The sequence below is a fragment of the Nicotiana sylvestris genome, chromosome 3 (genome assembly GCF_000393655.2).
Source record: "Nicotiana sylvestris chromosome 3, ASM39365v2, whole genome shotgun sequence".
NCBI lineage: Eukaryota > Viridiplantae > Streptophyta > Magnoliopsida > Solanales > Solanaceae > Nicotiana > Nicotiana sylvestris.
Genome location: NC_091059.1, coordinates 124,430,222 through 124,451,193, shown reverse-complemented (window position 1 = coordinate 124,451,193; position 20,972 = coordinate 124,430,222). Strand labels below are relative to the sequence as shown.

The following is a 20,972-nucleotide window of genomic DNA, read 5'->3' as shown; positions in this document are numbered from 1 at the left end:
GATCGAGACTGGAGCGTGATAAGTCAAGGATCAACTTCGATTTATATTAGACTATGGTGCAGAGTAAGATTGTCAAGCTCGAGACCCTAAGACCGATTAAGATCGAGACCGACCAAACCAGAGACCGACCAAGATTGAGATCGACCAAGATCAGGACCGAATAAGATGGAGATCGAGGGAAGCTTATTAGGTTGAATAACGAAAAGAGATCACGGTGCAAATTTTGGCACGTATCAAGAGGATGCCGATTATTTAGCCAATCATGGGATTTCTTACTATATTTAGAATTGTACCAAGAGTAGAACTCCCCTACTATATAAAAAGGGTCTGATCATTTGTAAAGGGGATGATATTCACGTTACATAAAGCAATACACTGTTTTTCTCCTAGGCTATGAATATTCTATTACTTTGTTCTTGTATCAACAGAATCCTCACTTGGTTCTAAGTGATCAAATTCGAGGGCCAAGGCTACTTGATCCATTTGGTTTGATTTGATTTCTATTTATTGTCAATTTCAATATCAATTTACGTTTTCTCTCAGTTTGTGCCAAGTAAAATCACGTGTCCTTAAAACCACAGTACAAATTCAATTGTTACCCATTTTTAGGGTAAACAGTTTGGCGCCCACCGTGGGGCTATGTATAATAGTGATTGCTTGGTATAATTTTCGTAACACTCACTATTTTACTCTTGTTCTTTGAAGTTCTTTGGCTATAGGATTAAAAAATGTCAAACTCTCAGTCAACACCTCAACACATTGACAATGATCTCAGCCACCACGGTGAGAATGTGAACATTACATCGGGAAATGTTGTACCCCCTACTGGCTTTGATGGAGTTCCAACTGTAGACCCAATCAATATCAATTCACACGTATCCATCAATGGAAAAGTGGCCGTCATTCTCGAAAGCAGCGTTCGTAGGGGTACTCGATCAACAACTTAGAATGCACATGGCGGTGAAGATGGCGGGATCAACTTATGGGTAATATTTGAAATGTAACAGGCCCAACATGCAGCAATAGCTTAGCTCCAAAATTAGAACCAGACGCCAATCAGGGTCGAATTCGAGCCATCCCAAGAAGTTGTACATAGGGTCGAATTTCGAGAAAATCAAATGAGAAGGAATCAAAGACCAATCCTACTATTATAAAAATGCTCGAAGAGTTGACAAAGCTAATCGAGACCGGGGAAAAGAAGATCGAGGAAAACAATAAGAAGTTGGAAACCTATAACTCCAGGGTTGACCAAATCCCAGGGGCACCACCGATATTGAGATGACTAGATTCCAAAAAGTTTGTACAAAAACGTTTCCCCCCAAGTGCCGCTCCAAAGCCAATTTCCAAGAAGTTCCGTATGCCCGAGATTCCTAAGTATAAGGGGACGACTTATCCAAACGGACATGTCACCTCATACACGTGTGCTATCAAAGGAAATGACTTGGAAGATGACGAGATCAAATCCATCTTGCTGAAGAAATTTGGGGAGATTCTATCGAAGGGTGCTATGATATGGTACCATAATTTACCGCCTAATTCTATTGATTCGTTTGTTATGCTTGTAGATTCTTTTGTAAAGGCACATGCCGGAGCCATTATGGTAGGAACAAGAAAGTTGGATCTTTCAAGGTAAGATAGAAGGACAACGAGATGCTCTGGGAATTCGTATCTCAATTCCAAATGGCACGAATGGATTTGCCACCGGTTACCGACGATTGGGCTGTTCAAGCTTTCACTCAATGCCTCAACGTCTGGAGTTCCATAACTTCACAGTAGTTGAAGCAAAATTTTATCGAGTATCCAGCTATCACTTGGGACGATGTCCATAATCGGTATCAGTCAAAGATTAGGGTCGAGGATAATCAACTGGGGACTCTTTCTGGGTGCTTTTATCCTAACATGCCCGTAGATAGAATCAAGAGGGATATTAACCAAGAACCAAGGTCGAAAAGAGATCAATATCAACCGTATAACGGAGACTGTAGAGGCAACGGGTCTGGGTGAAAATTTGCACGGAATGAGCAGAGAATTGATTGAGGTCAAAGTCCATGGGGACTCATGAGAAAGTGTGGTTTCAGTAGGGATGCCGGGCCCAAAAAAGCGCCATGATTGTCGGAATATAACTTCAACGTAGATGCATCCGCCGTTGTATCAACCATCAGACGTATCAAGGATACTAGATGGCCTCGACCTCTGCATACCGACCTGGCCTAAGAAAATCTCAATGAAATATGCAAATATCATGGCACCCATGGACATAAAATAGAAGATTGCAGGCAGTTAAGAGAGGAAGTAGCCCGATTGTTCAATGAGGGGCACCTTTGCGAATTCTTAAGCGATCGCGCCAAGAATCACTTCAAAAAGAGAGATTCCAGTAGACAAAATGAGCAAGAAGAACCACTATACATGATTCACATAATCATTGGAGGGATCAATACTCTTCAAGGACCAGTATTAAAATGCACCAAGGTGTCGATCACAAGGGAGAAGCAACCTCGGGATTACGTGTCGGAAGGAACTTTGTCTTTTAATGACGAGGATGCAGAAGGGATCGAAAAACCCACAATGACAGACTGGTAATCTCTGTACTTATTAATAAGACTCAAGTTAATGTGTTTTGATTGATCCAGGTAGCTCAACCAACATAATTCGATCGAGGGTCGTAGAACAGCTCGGCCTACAGGATCAGGTTTCACCCGCGTCTCGAGTTCTAAATGGCTTCAATATTGCATGCGAAACCACTAAAGGAAAGATAAATTTGGCTATAAACGTGGTTGGGACCATCTACGAAATGAAGTTCCATGTGATCGAGGGTTATATTAGGTATAATGCCCTGTTCGGGAGACCGTGGATCCATAACATGAGGGCAGTGCCTTTGACCTTTCACCATGTTCTAAAGTTTTCAATGCCAGAGGGAGTCAAAGCAGTCTACGAGGATCAACCTGCCGCCAAGGAAATGTTTGCCATCGACGAAGTGATACCAATATCGGCGCTCTCATCAATGAAAGGGTCAAGTTCAAAGGGAAAGTATGAGGTCAAAAAGCAACCACAGACACCAGCCTCGACCCAATCAGGGAAATAAGGGACTGAGGAGGATGATGACTACGGAATTCCTCGATCCTTCATAGTCCTTGATGATTCCAATGCCACTATGTTAACGGTCGAAGAGCTGGAAAAAATCATACAAGTCGAACATTAGCCCGAGCGAAAGGTATACCTGGGCACGAGGCTAGCCCCTAACTCAGGAGAATACTTATTTAATTCTTTAAAACTAACATGGATTGCTTTGCTTGGTCCCATCTAAATTTGACATCCCACCAGAAATTACCACCTATAAACTGAGCTTGGACCCGATATTTTGTCCAGTGAAGCTAAAAAAAAGACCCAGTCTGAGGTCAAACATCCTTTCATCAAAGACGAGGTAACCAAGCTTCTCAAAATAGGGTCCATCCGGGAAGTAAAATATGCTGAATGGTTAGCGAACGTAGTAGTAGTCCCTAAGAAGGGAAACAAACTTAGAATGTGTGTAGATTACAAAGACCTAAATAAAGCATGCCCTAAGGATTCTTTCCCCTTGACTAATATCGATCGCATGACCGATGCCACGGACAACCATGAGATCCTAAGTTTTCTCGATGCCTATTCCAGGTACAACCAAATACGAATGAACCTGAAAGACCAGTAAAAGACCTCGTTCATCACCAAATATGGTACCTACTGTTATAATGTAATGCCATTCGGACTAAAAAATGTTGGTGCAACCTATCAACGCCTAGTAAAACGAATGTTCGAAGAAAAAATAGGGAAATCTATGGACGTTTATATTGATGACATGCTAGTTAAGTCCCTGCGAGCAAATGACCATTTGAATCATTTGCAGGAAACTTTCAGTATACTGAAGAAATACGACATGAAGCTCAACCTAGAAAAATGCCTATTTAGGACCGGCTCTAGCAAATTTCTTGGCCTCATGGTATAATCGAGATCAACCCCGACAAAATCAAGGCTATAGAGGATATCATGGTAGTAGGCAAAGTAAAGGTCGTGTAGAGGTTAACAGGACACATAGCCGCCGTGGGAAGATTCATCTCGAGGTCCTCCGATAAGAGAATTCGGTTTTTTTTGTTGCAGAAGAAGAAGAATAACTTCACGTGGACTCCTGAATGCCAACAGGCCTTGGAGGAGCTTAAATGGTACTTGTCGAGCCTGCTGCTGCTTCACATGCTAAGGGCAAACAAACAACTTTACTTATATTTTGCAGTATCAGAGATAGCGGTAAGTGGAGTCCTAGTCCGAGAAGAACAAGGTACATAATTCCCTATCTATTATATTTTTCGGACCCTAGGTGAAGCCGAAACTAGATATCCTCATCTTCAAAAGTTAGCACTCGCTTTGATAAGCGCCAATAGGAAACTAAAACCATACTTTCAATGTCATCCCATATGTGTTGTAACAACTTATCCTCTTCGAAATATTTTGCATAAACCCGAGCTTTCGTAGCGAATGGAAAAATGAGTCGTAGAAATCAGTGGGTTCGATATTGTGTATCAACCCCGAACAACCATCAAGTCTCAAATCTTGGCAGACTTTGTGGCTCACTTCACGCTGGCTAATGAAAGGCTATAATTGTGTATTTTAGTCGCTTATTACACTCTAATTTACTGCACTTTAATTTAGTTTGAGCTTTAATAGCTAGTGTTTTGCACTAAATATGTGTTTTATGCCTTGTAGGAGTGATTCCGATCTATATACGTTTTATGGAATAAATTCAAGTGATTTGGAGCTTTGAAGTCTGAGTAAAAGCCTATGACATTAAGCCGGGATCATGTTCGGAAGTCGTGTACCAAGTCGTGATGTTAAAAGAGGACGAAATAAGTTCACTCTGAGAAAATTACACTGCCGCGCCGCATGGGACGCCGCAAGGCACGACGCAGATGTGTAAAATGCTGCATGATGCGAAAAGTTGAGGCTGCTGATAATTTCCATTAGTGCGCCGCATGGTGCAGCGCGGCTGTACAAATTTCATAGAGCCAGAGTCCTATTTCACGCAGGAGAAGGTGTTTTCGTCTGGGCCCAACCCTACTTGGTATAAATACATATAAAAACGTTATTTTGAGGATTTTTGATAGAGCTTAGCCTGGAGAGACGCAATTTGGAGCAAAAAATACACAAAGAACATCTCAGATTTCTTCATCTTTTCTAGTAATTTCAATTATTCAAAACTTATGCAATTGTTTGATTTCATCATGAGTGGCTAAACACCCATTGTTCTGGGGTTGTGATTTAGCCATGAATATTGTTGTTTAACGTTGACTTAACCTTGATTATAATTCACCAATATATGGTTGTTTCTTCAATTCTGTGTTTAATTGCTTAATTGTCTGGCCAACAGTTAGGTTCTATTTACTATCTATGCTATGCTTGGGAAAGCCGTGTTTAGATTAGAGAAGAATTGAAGAGAGAATGATCTTAACCCTTAGGGGAGCGAATTTGTGGTTAGGATAGGAATATACCTAGTCACCGTACTTAATTAAATATCGTGATCTTAATACGTTCTTAATAGATTGATTTCATAGGAATATAGGCATTAATCTATTGAGAATAGGTGAGTAGTACTTCGGGAGAAGGCTATGAGAGCATTTATCGATTAATTAGAAACCATGAGTGAATTATATGAAAGGGAGAGTTAATGAGAACACAATACGAATGGTGAATCGATCACAACCCTGGAATATTTGTCTCTACCAAATACACAACAATCAACTTGTTACTTGATAATTTAGTTATTAGTTAGAATTGTAGTATAATATAATCATATTATTGGACTTTAATTTTAGCTGGATTGAATAACAATTTTATCAATTTAGTAAGTAGTTTACACAAGTCTCTGTGGGTTCGACACTCAACTTATCATTGTATTACTTGTCGACCACGTATACTTGCGTGTGCGTTTGGGAGCAACAAGTTTTTTGCGCCGTTGCCGGGGACTTGAATATTAGCTACTTGCTAGTTTTTGCTTTAATTGTTTATTTCATTGAGTCTAAAGTTACTTGATTGTTGCTCGAACCTTAGGAACTTTGATTGAATGTGCAGGGTCAGAAGCCAAGACCGACTTCAAGGCTTTGATCCTGAACCTGAGAGAACATTTCACAGGAGGTTGAGGGAAGCAAGGGACACGAATAATATTCAGGCACTTGTTCAATTTCCTGTGGGCATGGTAGAGGAGCAACCCATGGCTGTTAAGGAGGTGGCGATGCCCAGCATTGCTAATGTCACCTCCAGTATAGTGAAGCCCAGGATCGCTGGGCACTTTGAGCTGAAAAGAGCATGATCCAGTTGCTTCATGCAAATGGGCAATTTATGGGTCTTCCACACGAGGATCCACAACAACATATTCTAAACTTCTTAGAGATTAGTGATACTTACATCACTAATGGGGTCACTCCAGATTATGTGAGGCTCACACTTTTTCCATTCTCTCTATTGGACGAGGCTAAGCGGTGGCTAAAGGCAGAACCAGCTAATTCACTTACAACATGGAATAATTTGGCGAGAAAATTTCTGGCAAGGTTCTTCCCTTCGGCCAAAACTGCAAAGATCAAAAGTGAGATAGTTGCCTTCAAACAGAAAGCGGGGGGATCTTTATACTTAGCTTGGGAAAGGTTCAAGGGGCTACTCAGAGGCTGTCCTAATCACAATCAGACGAATGAAGTGTTAGCTCACACTTTCATAGAAGGGCTACATTCTGAAATAAAGATCGTGGTAGATGCTGCAACTGGGGGTCACGTGTTGGAGAAAAACTTTGACGAGATATATGCATTATTGAACAAATTCTCCAAGAGCAATCCCGATTGGCAAGGAGAGATGGGCAGACACAAGGTGCAAAAGTCTGCAGGGGTTCTTGAGTTAGATGTCATCTCAGCATTATCAGCGCAGATTTCTACACTGACCAATCAAGTCAACCAGATGAACTTGAGTATGAACAAGCAACAGGTACAACAGGTTCAAGCTTTTTGTGAAATATGTGAAGAGGGGCACACGAGTGACATGTGCCCCACAAACCCAGAGTCCATCTGCTTTGTGGGTAATTCAAATAGGGGCCAAACAAACCAATATGGGAACACTTACAATCCAAACTGGAGGAAGCACCCAAACTTCTCTTGGGGTGGAAACCAGGGCACTCAGAATCAATACAGACCTCAAGCACCTCAACAACAATATAGACCACTTCAGGTTGAACAACAAGCGATTCCTACAAGTCACCTTGAAGAAATGTTTAAAAAAATGATGGCTGAACAACAAGCCCTCTCCACAACAGTGAGAAATTTGGGCGTCAAATAGGATAGCTTGCTAGTGCTCAAAACACTAGACCAGCTGGAGCTCTTCCAAGTGACACTGAAGCAAATCCTATGGCGGCCCTTAATGCCGTGTCGTTGAGGAATGGGAGACAACTAGAAGAAGTTCAGTCTAAAAAGAGGAAACATGTGACTTTTAATAAGAGGCCAACCACTATAGAATCAACATCAGAAAAAGCTAAGGAGCCAGAGAAGCCAGCTGGAGAGGTAGTGGCTGAGCAACCCCCACAATTGGTTGCAAGGCCATTACCTCCATTCCCTCAAAGATTGTAGAAAGTAAGAGATAATACCGCATATAAAAAGTTTCTTGATATCTTGAAGCAGGTGCAAATTAATATTCCATTGGTTGACATCTTACAAAAAGTACCCAAATATGCAAAGTACATCAAGGACATTATGGCAAATAAAAGGAGGCTAACCGAGTTTGAGACTGTGGCACTCACTGAGGAGTGCAGTTCCAGAATTCAAGGCAAGTTACCTCAGAAATTGAAGGATCCAGGTAGTTTCACTATCCAAATCTCGATTGGTAAACATGCTGTTGGGAGAGCTTTATGTGATCTTGGAGCAAGCATCTATGTTTAGACGCTCGCTATCTATGTTTAGCGTCAACTTGGAGCGAGCATCTATGTTTAGCGTCAACTTGATGCCGCTATCTATGTTTAGACAGTTGGGGTTGGGTGAGCCACGCCCAACAACAATTATCTTACAATTAGCTGATCGCTTCCTTGCTCATCCCGAGGGAGTGATTGAAGATGTGCTAGTTCAAGTGGGTTCTTTCATATTCCCTGCTTATTTCATTATCCTAGACTACGAGCCCGATCAAGAAGTCCCATTTATTTTGGGGCGTCCATTTCTAGCCACGAGCCGAGATATTATTGATGTTTGCGAAGGAAAGATCACAGTGAGAGTGGGTGATCGAGTGGAGGTCTTCAATGTTTATAGAGCACTCAAGTTACCAGCCCACTATGAATAGTTATCCATGATCTTTGTGGTAGAGAGTGATGCCACATCGTTAGTGCCCTATATGAGCCCTGTAGATCCTGTTGAACGAGTATTGATTGGGGATGTAGAAAATAGTGAAGATGAAATGATAGGAGAAATTGAGCAAGTACTGGATATGTCCTGCAGTTATGTACATGGGTTTAGGAAATTTGAAGAGTTGGACAGGCCTGTTACTCTAACCTTTCCCAAGCCATCTATTGAAGAAGCTCCGAAGCTAGAACTCAAGCAACTTCAAATGCATTTGCGCTATGCTTATTTGGGGAACTCTGAGACATTGCCCATGATTATTTTGTCCAGCTTGACTAGCACTCAAGAAGAAAAATTGCTCAAAGTACTCCGTGAGCATAAAAAGGCCATTGGGTGGACTATAGCTGACATCAAGGGCATTAGTCCATCGTTTTGCATGCATAAAATCTTTTTAGAGGACGGACACCGCCCTAGTGTGGAGTAGCAAAGAAGATTAAACCCCATTATGAAAGAGGTGGTGAAAAAGGAATTAATCAAGTTGCTCGATGCAGGTATCATTTTTCTTATTTCTGACAGCAACTGGTTAACCCAGTTCAATGTGTGCCCAAAAAGGCAGGAATGACTGTAGTTGAGAACGAGAAGAATGAACTAATCCATACTCGCACTGTTACGTGATGGAGAGTTTGCATTGATTATAGAAGGCTCAACAAGGCAATTCGCAAGGACCACTTCCCACTTCCATTCATCGACCAAATGCTAGACAAGTTAGCCGAGCATGAATATTACTGCTTCCTTGATGGTTATTCAGGATACAATCAGATTGTCATATGCCCAGAGGATCAGGAGAAGACTACTTTTACTTGTCCTTATGGCACTTTTGCCTTCAAGCGAATGCCGTTTGGACTTTGTAATGCACCAGCCACTTTCCAGAGGTGCATGATGGCTATTTTCACCGACATGATGGAAAAATTCTTGGAAGTGTTTATGGATGATTTTTCAGTTTTTGGGTCTTCTTATGATGATTGCTTGAGGAATTTGAGCAAGGTGCTAGCCCGTTGTGAAGAAACAAATCTACTACTAAATTGGGAAAAGTGCCATTTTATGGTACAAGAAGGCATCGTGTTGGGCCACAGAGTATCTAGGAGCGGCACTGAAGTTGATAAAGCGAAGGTGGAGGTGGTTGAAAAATTACCTACACCTATTTCAGTGAAGGGTGTTCGGAGTTTCTTGAGACACACGAGTTTCTATCAGCACTTTATTAAAGATTTTTCGAAAATTGCTACTCCTTTGTGCAGGCTGCTTGAAAAAGATGTAACTTTCAACCTTGATGCTGCTTGCCTCAAGGCATTTGAAGAACTTAAAAAGAAGTTGGTGACTGCTCCCATTATTGTGGCACCTGATTGGTCCTTACCATTTGAACTTATGTGTGATGCGAGTGACCTTGCTATTGGGGCAGTGCTAGGCCAGAGGAAGGACAAGGTGTTTTATTCCATCTACTATACGAGTAAGACTCTTGATGATGCCCAGCTGAATTACACCACCACTAAGAAGGAGTTGTTAGCTGTTGTGTGGGCCTTTGAGAAATTTCGGGCATATTTGGTAGGAAAAAAAGTCATAGTCCATACCGATCATGCAACAATCAGGTATTTGTTTACAACAAAAGAATCTAAGGCTAGATTGATGCGCTGGTTTTTATTGCTGCAGGAGTTTGATGTAGAAATACGAGATCGAAAGGGGATAGAGAACTAAGTAGCTGACCATCTATCAAGGTTGGAAAATCACGATCACGTGGAGGAGGGTGGCCAAATTAAAGAAGTATTTCCTGATGAGCAACTTTTTGCTATAACCCAAGACCCTCCTCCATGGTACGTAGACTACGTGAATTATCTTGTGAGTGGGGTACTTCCTCCTGAAATTGAATCTGAAGCAAGAAAGAGGTTTTTACATGATGTGAACTTTTACTACTGGGATGAACCCTATTTGTACAAGCAATGTGCTGATCAATTGATGAAGAGATGCATTCCTGAAAAAGAGGTGGAATTAGTGTTGTATAATTGTCACACATCACCTTATGGGGGCCATCATGGAGGAGATAGAACAGCTGCAAAGGTGCTACAATCCGGTCTCTTTTGGACGACTTTATTCAAGGATGACCATGCATTCGTTAAGAAGTGTGACCAATGTCAGAGAACGGGAACAATCACAAGGAGGCATGAGATGCCTTTGAATAACATCCTAGAAGTTGAGCTTTTTGATGTGTGGGGGATAGATTTTATAGGGCCATTTCCACCGTCCAGAGGAAACAAATACATTTTGCTAGCAGTTGACTACATGTCAAAATGGGTGGAGGCGATTGCCTTACCAACAAATGATGCCATGGTGGTAGCTGCGTTTGTCAAAAAGAACATATTCTCGAGATTTGGGACTCCACATGCCTTAATTAGTGATGAGGGGACTCATTTTTTCAATCGGTTGCTGAATAACCTTCTAGCCAAATATGGAGTTCGCCACAGAGTTGCTACAACATATCATCCTCAAACCAGTGGGCAAGATGGGTGTCAAATAGAGAAATAAAGCAAATATTAGAAAAGACGGTGAGTGTGAATAGGAAGGATTGGGCTGCAAAGTTGGATGATGCCTTATGGGCGTATAGGACTGCATATAAAACGCCAATTGGAGCGTCCCCTTACAAGTTGGTTTATAGGAAGGCATGTCACTTACCCGTTGAACTGGAACACAAGGCATATTGGGCCATTAAGAAGCTGAACATAGACATTGAGGCCGTATGCGAGAAAAGACTCATGCAGTTGAATGAGTTAGATGAGTTTAGACTGCACTCTTATGAAAATGCTAAGCTATATAAAGAAAAGACAAAAATATGGCATGACAAGCATATCAAGCCACGTCACTTCGAGCCAGGCCAATAGGTATTATTATTCAATTCTAGGCTACGGCTATTCCCTGGAAAGTTAAAATCGAGATGGTCAGGTCCGTTTGAGGTGTTGAGAGTCACGCCTTATGGTGCAATCAAGCTACGAGCTTTAAATGATGAGAGGAAATTCTTGGTAAATGGTCATAGAGTCAAGCATTATTGGGGAGGAATGATTAATCGTGAGAAGACCAAGGTTGTACTCGCTGATGAGTAGGCGAGACTCTGCGTCGTGCCGCGACGTTAAACTAGGCGCTTATTGGGAGGCAACCCATATTTACTGATTCCTTTTATTATTATTATTATTATTATTATTATTATTATTATTATTATTATTATTATTATTATTATTATTATTATTATTTTGTTCTTATTATTGTAGTAGTATTTGTTTTTGTTTTGTAGGATTATAAACATATGAGGCGAAGTCATTGGAATAGTGCAAAAGCGAGTTAGGGGTTGAGGACTAAGTATGGGGTGCCCACACGAGGGACTATGCCTGGGGGAAGCCTGAGTACTCGTGAGCCGCTATTGCTTCGGCCTTTGGCCTTTCAGGGAGTTTCTTGTCCACCCTTATTATTGTTTTGCTTTATTTGTGCATTGAGGACACTGCATTCTTTTAAGTGTGGGGTGGGAGAATTCTTTAGAAGATTAGTACGAAGTTGTAACATTTATTAGCTGGAAAAAAAATCGAAGAAAAAAAAATAAAAAAATTGAACTTTTCCCGACGATGGATTTCCTAGACAAGTTTCTTGATGGATTTAAGTCTAAAGAAAAAGGACAAAATTTTTTTCTTTGTAGGTAGTTTAGCAATTCCCCATTGGTTTTTCTTCGTGCCGTGGTTCTTTTCCAAAGGTTTTGTTTGAACCGGGTGTAGGTAGTTTTATTTTGTTAGGAGAGAAGCCATTGTGTTATTATTGAAATTGAAGCAATATCTTTTAACTTTGTCATGCCTTGAGAATAGTGAGTACTTTAGTTGTGATGCTTAGTGTCACGACCCAAATTGGAGGGCCATGACTAGCACCCGACCATACTTGCCGAGCACCAACGTACATTTTATCTAACCTTTTTTTTTATTATCTTTTAGGGTTGCCGAGATCAATATAAATGGTAGACCTGGATCATAGACAAACATCAATAAAATATGATGGCATGAATATACATAGCAGGGGATGACCAGACAATCAAGAAACTACATATAAGGTACGAGCTACCACGCTACCATGAAAGACTATACAACAAAAACCAGCCGACAAGGCATACCAAACTATACATGAGTAGACACTTATTTATGAGCCTCTATAGGAACATAAGTACTGCAACATAGCCGGAACAGGGCCCCGACATACCCATAATGTCTATAACAAAAATGCATACCAAGACCACGGCAAGTCCGGAGAAGGGATCTCGCCAATCACTGCTGAACTGGACAATCTACTGTGGTGGAGGAGCTGCACCTGCCTATCTATTTGGGCCTGCAGCACGACATGCAGCGTACACAAACAAAAGGACGTCAGTACGAATAAAGTACTGAGTATGTAAGGCAGGGAACCATAAATATGAACAGTAATGTAAGCAGGGATAGAGAATTTACAACCTGGAACATCTGAGTACCTCTGAGGGCTACTGACATGAAATGCATGATACATATGTATGTATATATAAACTTTTAAAACATACGCCTCTATGGGCATCATCATCATCATATCGTACCCAGCCATAATAGGCTTGGTAAAAACGTACCCGGCCGTTATAAGGCTCGGTAGAATCGTACCCAGCCACGCGGAGCTCGGTAAAACCCAACTGATCAGTGGTTGCACAATAGGTGCCGTACCCGGCCGACTATAGCGCGGCTCGGTAGAGTAAAATAGATACATATATATAATGCATGCTCGACTCATGGAATCACATTCTAAACCTTTCGGAGTGACGTAAGGTCGGTATCCTCTGTACACGTTATTAGGACCAACTCTTCATTACGAACCTTATAAGAATCAGGAAGTACCAACAACATTGATAACATAAGAATAAGAGAAGCAACATTAACATCAATCGTTCCATAAGAGGGAAAGCAATGTAAGTACTGCTAGCTTCTAAGAGTAGAGTATCTTTGGAAGCTCGTTCATTACATTATGTACAATCGGAGTCGTGCAAAAGAAGAAAAGGGATAGCCTCACATACCTTGTATATACTGCCCCAATCACAAGCTATGCAATTGTCACAACTCCTTAGTCTACAATAAGAGAAACGATACTATCGTTATCATTTAAGCATCATAACTATTATGTATGGACCACAACCTATTTTACGTTGAAACGGAAAGCACCTCCCCTATATATATGACTTCACACCATTCCAAACAATCACCAAACAGCCCAAACAACATCAATAATAAACATATTGAGCCTCCCAAAACAGTCCACGCACAACCTAATTACATCATACATACGACGACCACCGTAGTCGTGTCAAACGACCCGGAAATGTTACGAATAACTATAAATCCACAACCCTACATATATATGGTATTTCTCCACACACTTCCACCTCCAAAACTCCACAAAATAGTAGTAAAACACGCATCCTAATAGCAACACAAAACAGTCCGCTACAAGTGAATAACTCGAACTCACGGTTTCCGATCACCGTCCCGTGAGTTCTTACATGTATAGAATGAATTACCATGAATTCACAGCAGAGAAAAATGTATGAAAGATGGTAGTAACTTACCTTACTTGTTGGATAACTCAGCCCTTCCCTTGGTTCTTCAAACTCTAGGTTTTACCTTCAAATAGAACTTGAAAGAGAGGGAAATTCGATTAGGGTTTGTGTGGGATATTTGGGGAGGAGTTGCAGGGGTTAACTTTGGTTTTGAGGGTCTGAAAAATGGATGAAATAACTGAGTTCATGACCCCTTAAAAGTCCTCTCTTGTCCGACTTAGGGCTTTTAATTTTGTCCTATCATTTTGGCAAGTAGGTGATGCACCTACTTGTCATCTACCATTCTGCGCAGGCTTGCGAAAATATGAATATCTCTATACTTCGAGATCGTATTGACAAACGATTTAATGAGTTGGAAACTAGACTCATAGATCTTTAATTTTGTGGGTATATCACCCCGTAATTCCTTGTAAATTAGGATAAAAGCTTAGAAACATTTAACCTAATGTTTAAGTAAAATTATGAACCTAAGTTGCGACAACGTTTGTCGACTTTTGTTTTATAACTCGTTTGACTTCAAGACTTATGATATGGATATTATATGATTCAAACACCTTAATACATGACGTTGAGTGTATTAAGAACCTCTAGGTTTACCTGAAAATACGAGTTACAACATCCTTGATTCGTTTAACTTCTAATACTTATTAATCACCCTTATACACCCTTGTATCACTTAAGACCAATAGGATTAACTTCTTATCATATCAAAGGTAATTCCTTCTTGAATTTATGTTAACTAATATATGGCATGAACTAATGCGTGTGGATATGGGTTGTAACACCCTTCCCCCTTAGGAAAATTCGTCCTCGAATGTAAGGGTTCATAGGGAGTTTAAATCATCGTGGATTTCGGTCAAGTTTCTCCCATAAATAGAGGACAAACTTGCAAGTGGTTAACTCAACGTATGTATTACAAGAGTATGCAAAGCATTATGGACATGTACATTATCTGCATATCGCCATTTTGTATTAAGGAAGAGTATTCTCAAGTTATTGCTTACCTCATAGAGCCATTTCATCTTCCAATGTATCATATGTTCCACCAGCATCCTTGTTATCTTCATTCTAGAATAGGTACGGGTATTTAGACTTCATCTCCTCTTCTGCTTCCCATGTTATTTCTTCCATATTCTTGTTCCTCCACAATACTTTGATGGAAGCTACATCTTTTGTTCTCAGCTTGCGGACTTGTCGATCTAATATAGCCACTGGCACTTCTTCATATGATAGGTCCTCTGTAACCTGTATATCTTTGATAGGGATGACTCGAGAAGGGTCTCCAATACATTTCCTCAATATAGATACATGGAATACCGGGTGGACAAATTCCAATTCGGATGGCAATTCTAACTCATAAGCAACCTGTCCAATCTGTCGAAGAATTTTATACGGGCCGATATACCTTGGACTCAGCTTACCTTTCTTCCCAAAACGCATAATACCCTTCATTGGTGAGATCCTCAGGAAAACCAAATCACCAACTTCAAACTCCAGATCACGACGTCGGACATCGGAATAAGATTTTTGCCTGCTTTGTGCCATCCTCAATTGCTCCTGTATCACTTTAACCTTCTCAATAGCTTGGTGAATCAAATCTGGCCCATATAATTCTGTTTCACCGACTTCGAACCATCCAACTGGTAATCTACATCTTCTCCCGTATAGTGCCTCGTATGGGGACATTTTAATACTGGAATGGTAGCTATTATTGTAGGCGAATTCTATGAGTGGAAGATGGTCATCCCAATTTCCCTTAAAATCTAGAACACATGCTCGTAGCATATCTTCCAGTGTCTGAATGGTACGTTCAGCCTGTCCGTCAGTCTGCGGATGAAATGCAGTGCTGAGATTCACTTGTGTGCCTAAACCCTTCTGAAAAGACCTCCAAAAGTTAGCTGTAAATTGAGCTCCTCGGTCTGATATAATAGATACCGGCACACCATGAAGCCTAACAATCTCCTTGATATACAACTTCGCATAATCTTCAGCCGTGTAAGTTGTCTTAACTGGCAGAAAATGGGCACATTTTGTAAGTCGATCAATTATCACCCAGATGGAGTCAAACTTATGATAAGAGCGAGGTAATCCAATAATGAAGTCCATATTAATCACCTCCCATTTCCAGGTCGGAATCTCTATATTCTGAAGCAATCCACCAGGTTTCTGATGTTCTATCTTTACTTGTTGACAATTGGGACACTGGGCTACAAATTCTGCAATAGACTTCTTCATGTTATCCCACCAATACTGCTCCTTGACATCATGATACATCTTTGTCGAGCCGGGATGGATGGAATATCGGGATTGATGAATCTCATTCATAATCTTCTCTCGCAACCCTGCCACATTAGGCACACATAATCGGCCCTGGTATCTCAGTGCCCCATCTCTTCCGATCTCAAAAGCCATACTTTTACACTGCTGAATGCTCTCTCTTAATCGTACTAAGATAGGATCTTCATATTGCCGTGCTTTTACCTCGGCTACCAAAGATGATTCTGATGTATTCTGTATAGTAACACCTCCGTCATCAGAGTCTAACAATCTGATTCTCATATTGGCTAGCTGATGAAGCTCTTTAATCAACCCCCATCTACCTGCCTCAATATGTACTAAGCTTCCCATTGATTTACGGCTGAGAGCGTCTGCCACAACATTGGCTTTACCGGGATGATACAATATCTCGACGTCGTAGTCTTTCAATAATTCAAGCCACCTACGCTGCCTCAAATTCAACTCTTTCTGCTTGAAGATGTATTGTAAACTCTTGTGATCTGTGTAGATGTCAACATGGACGCCGTATAAGTAGTGCCGCCATATCTTCAAAGCATATATTACTGCAGCCAATTCCAAATCATGGGTTGGATAATTCTTTTCATGCTTCTTCAATTGTCTTGATGCATAAGCAATCACCTTCCCACGCTGCATCAATACGCACCCCAAACCTATACCTGAGGCATCACAATATACCACATAACCTTCTGTTCCTTCAGGAAGAGTGAGCACTGGTGCGGATGTCAATCGATTCTTCAGCTCCTGAAAACTACGTTCACAAGTGTCAGACCACTGGAACTTGGTAGCTTTCTGTGTTAACTTAGTCAATGGTGATGATATAGAGGAAAACCCTTCTACAAACCGCCTATAATATCCTGCTAGCCCTAGGAAGCTGCGGACTTCTGATGGTGTTGTAGGTCTCGGCCAATTCTTTACTGCATCGATCTTCTGAGTGTCGACAATAATACCCTTGTTAGATATCACATGGCCAAGGAACGCTACTGAGTTCAGCCAAAATTCACATTTGGAGAGCTTAGCATATAACTTACGATCCTGAAGCATCTGTAATACTATCCGCAAGTGGCCCGCATTTTCCGCCTCCGAATGAGAATATACTAGAATGTCATCAATGAATACAATCATGAACACATCAAGATATGGCCTAAATATAGTATTTATGAGATCTATAAAAGCTGCTGGGGCATTTATTAGCCCGAACGACATCACCAAGAACTCAAAGTGCCCGTATCTTGTCCGGAAGGCTGTCTTTGGAATATCCTTTTCCTTAACCCTCACCTGATGATACCCTGAACCTAAATCAATCTTGGAGAAATACTTCGCACCCTGGAGTTGGTCAAATAGGTCATCAATTCTTGGAAGTGGATACTTGTTCTTTATAGTAGACTTATTTAACTGTCGATAGTCGATACACATCCGTAACGACCCATCTTTCTTCCGCACAAATAGGACTGGTGCACCCCAAGGTGAAGTGCTAGGTCTAATGAAGCCCTTATCCAGCAAGTCCTTCAACTGCACCTTCAACTCTCGCAACTCTACCAGGGCCATTCTATATGGAGGGATAGAGATCGATTGAGTGTCAGGCAACACATCAATGCTAAACTCAATCTCCCTTTCAGGAGGAAGGCCTGGGAGTTCATCTGGGAAAACATCTGGGATTTCGTTGACCATGGGGATTGATTGTAAAGTAGGCGGTTTCGCCTCCGCATCCCTAACGCAAACGAAATGATAAATGTAACCTTTTGAGATCATTTTCCTTGCCTTAAGATAGGAAATAAACCTACCTTTTGGTGTAGCAATATTCCCTTTCCATTCAATGATGGGTTCACCAGGAAATTGAAACCTAACCATCTTCGTACGACAGTCAACATTTGCATAGCATGAGGCCAACCAGTCCATTCCCATTATCACATCAAAATCAACCATTTCTAACTCAAATAAATTTGCCGAGGTTTGACGACTACAAATCATCACAGTGCAACCTCTATATACCCTTCTAGCAATCACAGAATCTCCTATCGGAGTAGATACCGCAAGGGGTTTACTTATCAATTCAGGTTCAATGCCAAACTTATTAGCCACAAAGGGTGTAACATATGATAATGTAGATCCCGGATCAATCAGCGCATATACATCATAAGAAAACACAGATATAATACCTGTAACAACATCTGGAGACGACTCGAGATCCTGTCGACCTACTAGAGCATAGGTTCGATTTTGAGCACCACTCGAACTCGGCACTGCACCTCTACCCCTACCACGACCTGTCGACTGCTGAAAACCCCGTGCTGGAGGTCGAACTGATGAGGAAGAACCAGACACAGATCCAGTCGGCTGAGCCATACCATCACCTCCTCTATTAGGACAATCCCGCATCATATGGCCAGGCTGCCCGCACGAATAGCATGCATCAGAACCTCGACGACACAGTCCAAAGTGGGCCTTGCCGCACTGATCACAATGTGGTGTTGGGGGTCTCATCTGACTAGTATCCCTGTGATGTTGCGAGCCAGATGCCCGCGAACTCTGACCTGGACCAGAATAGGATCGATCATATCGAGGCCTCTGAAACTGTGGAGGAGCACTAGCTACAGGTGGCGCCGAACTCCTCGAAAACTGTGGCCTGATGCGGCCTCTGAAGTCATCAGAATACCCTGCAAATCTCGCCCTCTTATGCTGGCCTCTATCCTGCTCCCTAACTGCCCTCTGCTGGCGCTTACGATCCTCTAGGGTCTGGGCATAAGCTTGAATACGGGAAATATCCATGCCCTCCACCAAGGAGGCTGTCGTACACTCATTTATCAGATGTGGTCCCAACCCATTCACGAACATATGCACCCTATCACTCATCTCGGCCACCATATGGGGAGCATACCTTGCCAAAGAATCAAACTGCATACTGTACTCTCGCACACTCATATTACCTTGTCTAAGGTTCAAGAACTTATCAGCTCTAGCTCGTCGTATCTCAACTGGCAAGTAGTGACGAAGAAAGGCCTCAGAAAATTCCTTCCACACAGCTGGAGGAGGGTTCGGACCCCTGGATCTCTCCCAACTATCATACCAGAGAACCGCTAAATCCCGTAGCCGATAAGAAGCCAACTCTACTGCCTCTGTATCACTAACATGCATAACCCGAAGTGTACGATGAACCTGGTCAATAAAAGTCTGTGGGTCCTCCTTGGGGTCTGATCCGGTAAACACTGGAGGGTCTAAATTAATAAAATCACGAACTCTTGTACTAACTGGTTTCTCAGCAGCACCTGTATTCTGCCTCTGAGCCTGAGCAGCTACCAAGCTAGTCAATAACTGCAAAGCACTCCGCATATCCTGGTCTGTAGTGCCAGACAGAGGAACTGGAGGTGCTGGGTACCTCCTAATATCCTCTGGAGGAGACAGGGTAGATGAGGTATGAGACGACATCTCACTCTGAGCCTCACTTTGGCCTGCTCTGGCTTGGGGCACCTGACTGGTACCCTCTCCCGCAGCTGTATCAAGCCGTCTACTAATTGTTTGCTTCCTAGTCGAAGGCATCGCTGAAAGAAAACAAGGTGAATATTAGAGACAAACACTTACGACTCAACTCTACGCACGATCTAGATTCAGGAAGAAGGTAACAACCCTAGATGTCATGTAGCCTCCTGATTATAAATGTGGCGCGCTACACATCCATAATCAAGACTCTACTAGACATGGCTCATAGACAATCCCTAGGACAGACTTGCTCTGATACCAAGTTTGTCACGACCCAAACTGGAGGGCCATGACTAGCACCCGACCATACTTGCCGAGCACCAACGTACATTTTATCTAACCTTTTTATTATCTTTTAGGGTTGACGAGATCAATATAAATGGTAGACCTGGATCATGGACAACCAACAATAAAATATGATGGCATGAACATACATAGCAGGGGATGACCAGACAATCAAGAAACTACATATAAGGTACGAGCTACCACGCTACCATGAAAGACTATACAACAAAAACCAGCCGACAAGGCATACCAAACTATACATGAGTAGACACTTGTTTATGAGCCTCTATAGGAACATAAGTACTGCAACATAGCCGGAACAGGGCCCCGACATACCCATAATGTCTATAACAAAAATACATACCAAGACCACGGCAAGTCCGGAGAAGGGATCTCGCCAATCACTGCTGAACCGGACAACCTACTGTGGTGGGGGAGCTGCACCTGCCTATCTATTAGGGCCTACAGCATGACATGCAGCCTGCACAAAAAAAAGGACGTCAGTACGAATAAAGTACTGAGTATGTAAGGCAGGGAACCATAAATATGAACAGTAATGTAAGTAGGGATAGAGAATATACAACCTAGAACATCTGAGTACCTCTAAGGGATACTGACATGAAATGCATGATACATATGTATGTATATATAAACTTTTAAAACATACGCCTCTGTGGGCATCATCATCATCATATCGTATCCAGCCATAATAGGCTTGGTAAAAATGTACCTGGCCGTTATAAGGCTCGGTAGAATCGTACCCGGCCACGTGGAGCTCGGTAAAACCCAACTGATAAGTGGTTGCACAATATCTGCTGTACCTGGCCGACTATAGCGCGGTTCGATAGAGTAAAATAGATACATATATATAATGCATGCTCGACTCATGGAATCACATTCTAAACCTTTCGGAGTGACATAAGGTCGGTATCCTCTGTACA

General features: G+C 41.8%; 2 protein-coding genes across 2 annotated transcripts; both read left to right on the top strand.

The window, feature by feature from the left end:
* Positions 1–6,327: 6,327 nt before the first annotated feature.
* On the top strand, positions 6,328–7,341 carry LOC104231280 (uncharacterized). The gene has a single exon (XM_009784247.1). The coding sequence runs from the start codon at positions 6,328–6,330 to the stop codon at positions 7,339–7,341; it is 1,014 nt and encodes a 337-aa protein (XP_009782549.1).
* Positions 7,342–7,950: 609 nt separating this feature from the next.
* LOC138887979 (uncharacterized) lies at positions 7,951–8,328 on the top strand. Its single transcript, XM_070169772.1, has one exon. The coding sequence runs from the start codon at positions 7,951–7,953 to the stop codon at positions 8,326–8,328; it is 378 nt and encodes a 125-aa protein (XP_070025873.1).
* Positions 8,329–20,972: the final 12,644 nt, after the last annotated feature.